Source organism: Vigna angularis, chromosome 1, assembly GCF_016808095.1.
Source record: "Vigna angularis cultivar LongXiaoDou No.4 chromosome 1, ASM1680809v1, whole genome shotgun sequence".
Classification (NCBI taxonomy): Eukaryota; Viridiplantae; Streptophyta; class Magnoliopsida; order Fabales; family Fabaceae; genus Vigna; species Vigna angularis.
This window is the reverse complement of record NC_068970.1, coordinates 44110636-44123299: the sequence shown is the minus strand read 5'-3', so window position 1 is coordinate 44123299 and position 12664 is coordinate 44110636. Positions and strand designations below refer to the sequence as shown.

Sequence of the window (12664 nt, the reverse complement as noted above, 5' to 3'; positions counted from 1 at the left end):
AATGCAGGACTTAAAGCTTGTTGGCATGAAGTCTCACGATTGTCACGTCTTAATGCAACAGTTGTTACCGGTGGCTATTCGTGGAATTTTGCCCAAAAATGTTAGGCACACCATAAACAGGTTGTGTTCATTTTTCTCGTCAATATGTAGTAAAGCCATCGATCCTACAAAGTTAGATGAACTTCAAGGCGAGATTGTTATCATCTTGTGTCAACTAGAGATGTTTTTCCCTCCATCTTTTTTTGACATCATGGTACATTTACTTGTTCATTTGGTTAGAGAAATCAAGTTGTGCGGACCGGTATACTTAAGATGGATGTATCCTATTGAGCGTTATATGAAGATTTTGAAAGGGTACGTTAAAAATCCATATCATCCTGAAGGTTCGATGATTGAAAGGTATATTGCTGAAGAAAGTATCGAGTTTTGTTCAGATTACATGACATCAACGAATCCAATAGGAGTTCCTCGCACAGCATGGTTGAATAAATTTTCTACAAGTAAAAGCATCCGAGGTGTCAATGTGGTGACAAAAGATCGCGAAGAATTGTTGCAAGCGCATCTTTATATATTGAACAACACAGATGAGGTGATCCCTTTTTTGGAAGCACACAAAGCCATTGTTAAGAATAAAAATCCAAGACAATCAGAGAAATGGCAATTGATGGAGCATAACAAAACATTTATGTCTTGGTTCAAATCTGAAATTGACAAAGAGCCACATTCTTCTGAAACTTTATTGTGGCTTGCAAATGGTTTGAAGTTTGATGTCGTGTGTTGTACAGGTTATGAAGTCAATAATTGCACATTCTATACGAAGACTTTGGATGATAAAAGCACAGTACAAAATAGTGGAGTCAGTTTAGAAGCTGAGTCACTTCAATTTTCCACATCAAAAGATCAATCTCCTGTACTTGGATCAATGAGATATTATGGTATAATAGAAGAGATATGGGAGGTTGATTACACCAAGTTTTCCGTTCCATTGTTCAAGTGTAAGTGGTTTGACAATAAGAGTGGTGTGAAAATAGATGACTCGGGTATGACACTGGTTGATTTTCGCAAGGTGGGTTATCGAGACGAACCGTTTATCATGGTACATCAACCATCTCAAGTTTTTTATGTCAAAGATCCTTCGTCTGACCATTGGTATGTTGCTCTTCAAGGCAAAAAACAAATTGAAGTTAACGAAGACAATCTAATTAATATTGATATTGCTGACAACCATTCATTTCAAACTACAACAAAGTTGGATGACCAATCTGTAGTTGACGATGATGTACATGCAATTCGGTCAGATCATGATGAGGGAATATACATATGATGAATCCATATCTTTATGTATGAATTTTCAATTTCTGTACTATTACATGTTTTGTTAATTTATATGATATTACATAAGTCTTGAAAGAAAATTTAATGTTGTTATTTATTTTGACAGATATATGGCTGATCATCCACATTCTTCAGGGGATGAGGCTCCCCCACCCAGATCCACTAGAGGACCCACTAGGATGAAACAACTATTAATCAGGAAAAATAGTGGTGAAAGAACTCCGGTGAATGTGAATGTCACCACGGGTGTGGCAACTGGCCCCCATGCAGATGACTTCCGATCATACCTTGGAGTAGTGGCACGTAATAAGATTAGCATTCTCATTCCATCTTTTGATCATGTGTCCGAGGGTGATCGGAACATTATTTGGCAAGATATATTGGTAAGTTAGTTAATAGCATTTGAATTATAATTTGTTTATATTGATAATTTTGTACTAATACAACTTTATTATGTTTTTTTCAGATGACATTTGACATTCCAAATGTCCCAACACTTAGAAATAAGTGTTTGTCAACTGTTGCAGAAAATTTCAGAAACTTTAAAAGCAAGTTGACATCAAGGTACATCTTTGGACACCTTAAACATAAAACTCCATGTAATGCATATAAGTCCATTGATGAGGAGACTTGGCGGGTTTTTAAAGAGAGTCGGATGTCAGAGGAATGGCAGGTTAGTGTAGTTCATATTATTCAATTCCTCATTAACAAATATATATCATATGAACTCATTAATTAATGTGTATGTGACAGGCAATTAGAAGCAAAGCACAAGGAACAAGTGCTAAGAACAAAAACCCCCACCTATTATCTCGTGGTGGGTATAGGAAGCTTGAGGAGAAAATCCTCAAGCAAAAGGCAGATGCTATACCACCATCTCAGAGTGGTAGCCCTCCTCAGCCTCCTTCTCCACCGTCTAGACATGAGAAATGGAAGTTGGCCCGTATGCGACCATCGGGCACCTACTCTTCCGACACTGCACGAGAGATTTCTGAAAAAATTGTAAGTTATCACTGTTCCTAAAATAATGAATATTGTCATTATACATACTACATTAAACTATTTAAAGAATAATGGTGTTTTGTAATGTTACAGGACGCCTTGGTTGAGCAGAGCTCCCAAGGCCAATTCACTCCAGAGGGTCGCCAGGATATTCTTGCTGCTGCAATTGGACGACCTGAGCACCCTGGACGTGTACGTGCTGCAGGTCCTGGAGTAGGCATTACGGATTATTTTGGGAGCTCTTCTCGTCAGCCTTCATATTCGTACAGCGATACACAAAGGATGACAGAAGAGATCACAAAAAAGGTCCGACATGACCTTATGCAGGAGATCAGGGCCGAGGTGAGGGCTGAATTCCAGATGCTCTACCAGGAGCAGTTTCAGAGCATGCGCCCGATGCAGTCTCCTATAGAGGAACATGTGGTCCCTCCCCCTCCCACAGGTAAACTTAATAAACATTTATGTGCAATTATTTCTATCTCTTGTATAATCTAACATTTACTCTGACAGGGAGAAGCGGCAAAGGAAGTTGTTCCGCATCAGCCATCCCAGAGGATGACATGGACGATGGTAGTCCATGTCTGCTATACATTTTAGAAGAAGATGAGATGGTGCTGGTAGCTCGTGGAACAGAGTTTAGGTCAGCGACTGTATGTCATGGTATGCAACTACTAGAGGATGAGGATAAGGTATCAGTGGATGAAATGATCATGCCAGATGCCTCGGTTCCACTGTCCACGGAAGAGATTTTCACTGTGGAACAAGCATATAAGTCGTTTATCACTTGGCCTAAATTTTTGGTTAAACCAGTTTCTGACCCCTCGGTATGAAATTCTTCTTTACACTTCTCAATTTTAAAGGTTTTTGATGTCAAAACTTATCTTATCTTTTCATGTAACAACAGACGCAGGAACAACAGAAGATTCCTCTATCTGAGGATGACCCTCTTTCTTCATTGCATCTACTTGCTGACATCCTTGATGATAAGCCTTTGGAGGTTCAGTATGATGCTAATGTATTTGGGCATGGCTCTGAGGTCCCAATATACCTTAATAGCCAAGATGTCCGTGAGCTTGCGTCGGGAACACAAGAGTTGAATATTTCAATTATTCAACTATGGACGATGTAAGTCTATGACCAATTATTTATATATAAAATTGATTTATATATCAAGTATCCTTATATCAAAGTTAATTTTTGATTTCAGGTATATGTCTGGGGTCACTAATAAGTTGGGGCGTTCTGATGATTATGGATTCATTGATCCCTAAGACATTCATGAATCAAATGATTTTGATCATATCAACACGAGAATGATAAGCAGTTTTCGAAGGGGCAAGAAAATATACTTTTTGCCTTATATATCCGGGTAAGTGAACTTTGTTAACATAATAATGTTCCATATGTGATTTTAATATTTAATAGTTACGTTATTATGAATTTCAGGCGCCATTGGCAACTTCTTGTTATGTCTGTGCAAGACAACTATGCTTTGTGGTTCTGCTCATTGCACAGGCCTCCTCCCACACAACTCAGACAAGCAATTGATTGGTAAGAACCTCAATGTTTGGACTTTCTTTGTTATATAACTCAATGCTAAAACATTTTTTTATATACAGTTCTATTCCAGCAAGTATGATGATGGACGGGAGGTCAATTGTTAAGAGTAGAAAGATTGCTTGGATTTCTCTCAAGGTTTGACATATGCTAAAGTCATACTTTGTTATAATTGTTTTATAACAAATGTTATTCACTAACTATTATCAACTGTGATGATATATTGTAGTGTAACAGACAAAATGGGTCATATGAGTGTGGATACTATGTAATGTATTGGATGACCCATATTGTTCGTTCTCACATCACAAGAAGCTGGGAAACGGTAATATTTAACTTTAACAAATTTTGATTTTTTAACAAATGTTGAATTCATATACACTAATTAAAATGAATTGTCTTTTGCAGAGATTCAAGACTACTACACCAGTTCCTGAGAAGTCACTATTATTCATTAGGAACGCTGCTGCGAAGTATATAGTTAGATTATACAATAGCTCTTAGATTTAGATTTAAACAATGCATTTGATTAGATAGAATTTTCTTAGACTCTCTACTTTATTTGATGTTGAAATACATTTGAACATGTGTTTGTTATGTTGAAATTGAATTTCTGTAAATGTTTTTATATGCAGGTCTGTTTTTGTGGTAGTGGATATCACAAAAACAGACCTGCTATTTTAAAAAACTGCAGGGGAATATGCCGCGGTTCTAACCACAACCGCGGCATATAAGGTGAATATGCCGCGGTTCAAACTACAACCGCGGCATATAGTGCTTCGTTTTTTTTTTAAAAACGAGACATATGGCCGCGGTTTTGACACTAACCGCGGCATACTAGTCGGCCTATATGCCGCGGTTGAACCGCGGCATATAGTTCATTTTTTAATTTTTTTTTTAATTTTTTTTTTAAAATAAAATGAATTTAGGCAGCGGTTCCCTAGTCAACCGCGGCATATTTCTCAGCCTATATACCGCGGTTAGAACCGCGGCATAAAGTGTCTGACTTACTATCGCGGCTGAATATGCCGCGGTTCGTGAACCGCGACGTATAGTGAAAATCAACCGCGGTAAAAGCCCCTCGCTGCACTAGTGAGGATAAGTACAGGGAGAGAAAATAGGGATGAAAAAGAGAAAGAAATTATACAAAGTCGTCATCGTTACAATCTTAAATTAAATGTAGCGTACATTATTATGAATAGACTATTTTCTTCATTTTTGTTATGTTCATGAACGTCCTTATTGCTTCTTGTAACACCCAAATATTTTAAAGGGTATTACTGATAGTAGAGACTAAATTAATTTGATATCTCATATAAACAATCAAACTTTATTTCAATTACTCCAAAGTACAATACCAAACTTACAAACTTTAAACAATATAGTCTTCATCATTGAAATTTCAACTTATAAGTTTTACACAACATAATCTTCCTAATACAAATTTATTCTTTTTACAAAAATCCCTGAAAGTTTTTCCCCGCATCTCTCTCATCTCTAAGCTTTTTCAACCGCATCTGCAACATTATCTAATTACATATAACATGAGTTATATGATCATAGAACAAACAAATAAGGGTAAGCCAACCATATCATATCAATCATTAAACTTGTAATAAGAATAGTTCAAACATGTATTTCTACAATTACTAAAATATCATTACCCCGATGTCATTAATTCATCATTATCAAAATCAACTTCCTCAATTTCATAAACCTTACAATTTTACCATGCTTACTCACGAAGCCTTATGGTCAGACCGCTCTCTGCCTGCTTCCTTAAGCCTCACCTGTATACTATGTATTACTCTCTGAAGCCTTATGGTCAGACCTCTCTCTGCCTGCTTCTATAAAACTTATGAACCACATATTTATGTCAAAGCCTTATGGTCAGACCACTTGCTGCCTGCTTTCATAAACATCAGGTGTTACTTTGCTCATATCAAGCTCCCATGGTATAAACCGAACATACTACTTCCCGTAGGAAACATCATTTCATAAGCAATGATTTCTTATATCTACTCCAACATTTCATCAAATCAACATTTCATATCCTCTTATCCACTCCAACATTTCATCAAATCAACAATTCATAACTTCTTCTCCGCATAACTCAATCATGTTCATTCTCTAATCATAATTTGACAATAACCTATTTTGGTGTCAATAAATTAAACATATTGTCAGATATCATACTTCATATTATAAACTCATTTTGACCATACCGAGTATAACTCAACATATTTTCACCAAACAAAGATCATGGATCAATCAAAATATATCAACATATCTTAGGAACTACATATTAAAGTCTGGGCTCAATGTAATGATAAATAAAATATATATGAAATTTTTACCATGATAATATTATGCATCTACAATCAACTTGTTTTATTTTATTTTCATCCTAGTAGAGATTTTTCTTTACCCCAATTGGTCACCGGAGAGGACCCAGATGTCTGAACGCATCAAACTCACCTTCGACGCCAGCACATATGACTAGTCACAACTGACTGGACCAGGCCAGGGCTGCTCTATGATCAGGGATGTGCCAACTCAGGTTTTTAAGGTTCCTCTATCCTACCAACAAAGGGAGGCCTTCAATAATTAACAATTTATTTATTTAATTTATCTGCCTTGTTTTCTTATGCTCTAAATCTTAAAATGCCTAATTTTACTTCCTCTCACAACAACCTCAAACAATGTTTATATATTTAATACCCATATACAAGCTATTACAGAACCCTTATTCCAAACCTTCCAACAAGATTAATTTCAGCCAACAAACTCATTCAATAAATTCATCACAATAAACATCCATAATAGAATTCATACAAGATAATTATAAACAATTAACAATAATAAAACATTACTATAAATGGTCATAGAAGAATACAATATTTGACAATCATAAAAATAATCTTAATATAAAAATTCATGGGGAAACAAGAAGTTGAATCTGGCAGAGCCGGTTAGACAACTTCTAATCCATCCATCAATACAATATAATTAAATAACAAGAACAATACATGTCTGGGGAAATAAGAAGTTGAATCTGGCAGAGCCGGTTAGACAACTTCTAATCCTTCCAAAAATGCAATAAAATAAATAAGCAAAGAAATAAATAGTTTGGGGAAACAAGAAGTTGAATCTGGCAGAGCCGGTTAGACAACTTCTAATCCTTCCAAAAATGTAATAAAATAAATACGGAAGGAAATAAAAAGTTTGGGGAATCAAGAAATTGAATCTGGCAGAGCCGGTTAGACAATTTCTAATCCTTCCAAAAAACAATAAAAATAAATAAGGAAAACAATAAAATGTTTGGGGAAATAAGAAATTGAATCTGGCAGAGCCGGTTAGACAATTTCTAATCCTTCCAAAATACAAAAATAAACCACTAATAACATACAATTGGCATAACATAATCAACATCATATTTTACAATTATCACACTTGGATATTAACACAAAACATACTCTTATTTAAAATTCAAAATCATACAGAAACAAAATACTCCATATTCAAGATTTAAAATCAGACAAAAGAAGAATTATAGCATATTCAAGACTCAAGATAATACAAAAAGAAATACTCAAAGTTAGCTTCCCTTACCTCTATTCCAGACTTAGTTTCCTCTTCTCAAACCGTTCTCCGGAAACTTCCAGAATTTCCCCTCTTTAACTATAATTTCCTCCAACTCTCTTCTCTCACAATTTCTCTAGAATTTTGGTGCAAATTTTCAGCCTCCCCCCCCCCCCCCCCTTGGCTATTTATAGCCAAAAAATTTTACTATTCATTTTTTACTATTCATTTTTACTATTCACTTTTACTATTCATTTTTACTATTCAAAAATTATTTTTTATTCATCATTCTTATCTCTGAATGATTAATTCTACGTGGAGTGTTCTCTTCCACAATTTATTTTAATATATTTTTTTTTTCACTATTCACTATTCACTATTTACTATTTACTATTTACTATTCACTATTCACTTTTCTTAAAAAAAAAATCCTAAATAAGTTATCAAAAATTTGAAGCTCTCCCTCTAGAATTACTATAACTTTATATCCAAAAATTTACATTTTTCTATCCATTAAAATTATTATTACTAATAAAATGTTAAAATTTACAATTATAAATATTTTTTTTTTATGGATCTTACATTTTAACTTACAAATATTTTCAAGGATCTTACACTTCTCATCTCTATTAAACGAGGATTTTAACAATGATTAAAAAAGATTTTCAAAGACAGTCCTGAAACTTTGATTAATTGAATCATTATTATAAGTTAAAATAATTGATGACGAGTGAAACTATAGTCGCAAGTTTTCCTTTTTAACAACTGTTAAAGGGCAAATCGTCGTTTTTGGTATAAAACCAACAATGATTTTATTTAATATTTCTTTCTAATGTTGGTGGTTTTGAGAACAACAAACAACGATAACATTTAGAGCAGCTATGACTAGCGACGATGACTCTAAATGGGTCAACAACAACGAGCTTTAATCACAATGCCACTAAGACTGACAAGGGAGGAAACTATTCTACGAAAATACGGGTCAAACCCACAAAAAAATAGCAACTTCAGCACTGGAGAGCCTCGGTGGTGCGAAGACTGACAACCTTGAAAGTGCAACATGTAGTAAGTTTGGAGAGGATAAGTACAGAGAGAGAAAATAGGGATGAAAAAGAGAACGAAATTATGCAAAGTTGTCATCGTTACAATCTTAAATTAAATGTAGCGTACATTATTATAAATAGAATATTTTCTTCATTTTTGCTTTGTCCATGAACGTCCTTATTGCTTCTCATCTCTATTAAATGAGGATTTTAACAATGATTAAAAAAGATTTTCAAAGACAGTCCTGAAAGTTTCATTAATTGAATCATTATTATAAGTTAAAATAATTGATGACGAGTGAAACTATAGTCGCAAGTTTTCCTTTTTAACAACTATTAAAGGGTAAACCGTCGTTTTTGGTATCAAACCAACAATGATTTTATTTAATAGTTCTTTCTAATGTTGGTGGTTTTGAGAACAACCAACGACGATAACACTTAGAGTAGCTATGACTAGCGACGATGACTTTAAATGGGTCAGCGACAATGAGCTTTAATCACAATGTCATGAACACTGACAAGGGAGGAAACTACTATATGAAAATGCGGGTCAAACCCACAAAAAAAATAGCAACTTCAGCACTGCAGAGCCTCCGTGGTGCGAAGACTGACAACCTTGAAACTGCAACATGTAGTAAGTTTGAAGAGGATAAGTACAGGGAGAGAAAATAGGGATGAAAAAGAGAAAGAAATTATACAACGTCGTCATCGTTACAATCTTAAATTAAATGTAGCGTACATTATTATGAATAGAATATTTTCTTCATTTTTGCTTTGTCCATGAACATCCTTATTGCTTGTCATCTCTATTAAACGAGGATTTTAACAATGATTAAAAAAGTTTTTCAAAGACAGTCCTGAAACTTTCATTAATTGAATCATTATTATAAGTTAAAATAATTGATGACGAGTGAAACTATAGTCGCAAGTTTTCCTTTTTAACAACTGGTAAAGGGTATATCGTCGTTTTTGGTATCAAACCAACAATGATTTTATTTAATAGTTCTTTCTAATGTTGGTGGTTTTGAGAACAACCAACGACGATAACACTTAGAGCAGCTATGACTAGCAACGATGACTCTAAATGGGTCAGCGACAATGAGCTTTAATCACAATGCCGCGAAGACTGACAAGGGAGGAAACTATTATAAGAAAATGCGGTTCAAACCCACAAAAAAAATAGCAACTTCAGCACTGCAGAGCCTCCGTGGTGCGAAGACTGACAACCTTGAAAGTGCAACATGTAGTAAGTTTGAAGAGGATAAGTAGAGGGAGAGAAAATAAGATGAAAAAGAGAAAGAAATTATACAAAGTCGTCATCGTTACAATCTTAAATTAAATGTGGCGTACATAATTATGAATAGAATATTTTCTTCATTTTTGCTTTGTCCATTAACGTCCTTATTGCTTCTCATCTCTATTAAACGAGGATTTTAACAATGATAAAAAAAGATTTTCAAAGACAGGCCTGAAACTTTCATTAATTGAATCATTATTATAAGTTAAAATAATTGATGACGAGTGAAACTATAGTCGCAAGTTTTCGTTTTTAACAACTGTTAAAGGGTAAATCGTCGTTTTTGGTATCAAACCAACAATGAGTTTATTTAATAGTTCTTTCTAATGGTGGTGGTTTTGAGAACAACCCACGACGATAACACTTAGAGCAGCTATGACTAGCGACGATGACTCTAAATGGGTCAGCGACAATGAGCTTTAATCACAATGCCACGAAGACTGACAAGGGAGGAAACTATTATATGAAAATGCGGGTCAAACCCACAAAAAAAATAGCAACTTCAGCAGTGCAGAGCCTCGGTGGTGCGAAGACTGACAACCTTGAAAGTGCAACATGTAGTAAGTTTGAAGAGGATAAGTACATGGAGAGAAAATAGGGATGAAAAAGAGAAAGAAATTATACAAAGTCGTCATCGTTACAATCTTAAATTAAATGTAGTGTACATTATTATGAATAGAATATTTTCTTCATTTTTAAAAAAGATTTTCAAAGAGAGTCCTGAAACTTTCCTTAATTGAATCATTATTATAAGTTAAAATAATTGATGACGAGTGAAACTATAGTCGCAAGTTTTCCTTTTTAACAACTGTTAAAGGGTATATGGTCGTTTTTGGTATCAAACCAACAATGATTTTATTTAATAGTTCTTTCTAATGTTGGTGGTTTTGAGAACAACCAACGACGATAACACTTAGAGCAGCTATGACTAGCACTCTAAATGGGTCAGCGACAATGAGCTTTAATCACAATGCCACGAAGACTGACAAGGGAGGAAACTATTATATGAAAATTGGGTCAAACCCATAAAAAAAATAGCAACTTCAGCACTGGAGAGCCTCGGTGGTGCGAAGACTGACAACCTTGAAAGTGCAACATGTAATAAGTTTGAAGAGGATAAGTACAGGGAGAGAAAATAGGGATGAAAAAGAGAAAAAAATTATACAAAGTCGTCATCATTACAATCTTAAATTAAATGTAGCGTACATTATTATGAATAGAATATTTTCTTCATTTTTGCTTTGTCCATGAACGTCCTTATTGCTTCTCATCTCTATTAAACGAGGATTTTAACAATGATTAAAAAAGATTTTCAAAGACAATCCTGAAACTTTCATTAATTGAATCATTATTATAAGTTAAAATAATTGATGACGAGTGAAACTATAGTCGCAAGTTTTCCTTTTTAACAAGGGTAAATCGTTGTTTTTGGTATCAAACCAACAATGATTTTATTTAATAGTTCTTTCTAATGTTGGTGGTTTTGAGAACAACCAACGACGATAACACTTAGAGCAGCCATGACTAGCGACGATGACTCTAAATGGGTCAGCGACAATGAGCTTTAATTACAATGCCACGAAGACTGACAAGGGAAGAAACTACTATATGAAAATTTTAAATGTGTCGACAATAAATGTGTCGACAATTAAATTTTAAATTCTTTAGTAAAATGAATGTCAAATTTATTTCAAAATTTGACATGATATGTCTTATAAATTAAATTTTGTCACAAAAGAGATATCAACAACGGAGGAGGAGCGAAAGAAAGAGAAGGAGCAAAAGAAAGAGAAGGATGAGAGAAGGAGCGAAAGAAAGAGAAGGACGAGAGAGGAGAAGAACGAGAAAAATGAGGAGAAAAGAGAAAAAGAAAAAAAGTGTTCGAAAAAAATTTTATTGTCAATAATTAATAAAGAATAATTAACAAAAATTTTAGTTGTCAATAATTATGGATAAATTTTTCTTATTTATTTATAAAATTTATAATTATCAACCAATATTTGGTTGCTAATAATCTATTGATAATTTTGTTCTACAAACAAATTTTGTTATTACTAACGAAGTTTTGCTATTACTAACGAATTTTACTTGATTGATAATTTTGCTTACAAATAATGTTACCATCAGTTTTTTTTGGTAATTTTGTTTCACTGTTACCAACATATTTTATCTTAATAATTTTGCTTTTTATTGTAACGATGTTACTATATATTGAAAAGGTTGACCTACAAATTTGTTTGGTCAACTCTGATAATTTCTTTAAATTAACACGAACTATTTCACTCTCTACTTGAAAATAAAATAAGATTAGTTATTTATAACTTTACATCAACATTGACTAAAATTAATAACTTATTTTGGTGTGGCTTTGCTTAAATTAGTGAAAAGGTTATTTTTGAATTATTTCAAGTCAGATAAAATTTGGTAGAAATCAACATGAATTTTACATTTTAAACTCGAGTTCAAATATGTATTCCACTTTTGGTGTGTTTTGTAAAATTAGCTTGTAAGTTAGGAGATAGTAGTTAAATTCTTAATTTATTTGTTTCTATTGACAACTTGACTAATTATTAGATTAGAATTGCTTAGTAAAATCAGTTGATAATAACTTTAAAAAAATATTAGCTACTTTACTTTTATTGTATAAATAATATTATAGTTTTTTAGACAACATATATTTATATTTTAAAAATCGATAATTTTTTTTAATATTTTTAGTATTTTTATTAAAATAAGTTAATTTAACTAGTATTAATCAATTTTGAATATTTTTATTTATTTTTATAATTTTGTATTTCTTAATTTAAACTAGTTTTACAACTCTTATAATATATAACGAAACACAACA

General features: G+C 33.3%; 2 protein-coding genes across 2 annotated transcripts; both read left to right on the top strand.

Moving 5' to 3' along the window:
• The first annotated feature begins 1429 nt into the window (after positions 1-1429).
• LOC128195045 (uncharacterized) lies at positions 1430-3040 on the top strand. The gene is made up of 6 exons (XM_052872026.1): positions 1430-1718; positions 1802-2008; positions 2089-2337; positions 2431-2779; positions 2848-3001; positions 3034-3040. The coding sequence occupies exons 1-6, from the start codon at positions 1446-1448 to the stop codon at positions 3038-3040; spliced, it is 1239 nt and encodes a 412-aa protein (XP_052727986.1). The 5' UTR covers positions 1430-1445.
• Positions 3041-3644: 604 nt separating this feature from the next.
• Positions 3645-4615, top strand: LOC128194933 (uncharacterized). Its single transcript, XM_052871494.1, has 5 exons — positions 3645-3706; positions 3784-3888; positions 3957-4032; positions 4124-4219; positions 4303-4615. The coding sequence occupies exons 1-5, from the start codon at positions 3651-3653 to the stop codon at positions 4396-4398; spliced, it is 429 nt and encodes a 142-aa protein (XP_052727454.1). The 5' UTR covers positions 3645-3650; the 3' UTR covers positions 4399-4615.
• The last annotated feature ends 8049 nt before the right edge of the window (positions 4616-12664 follow it).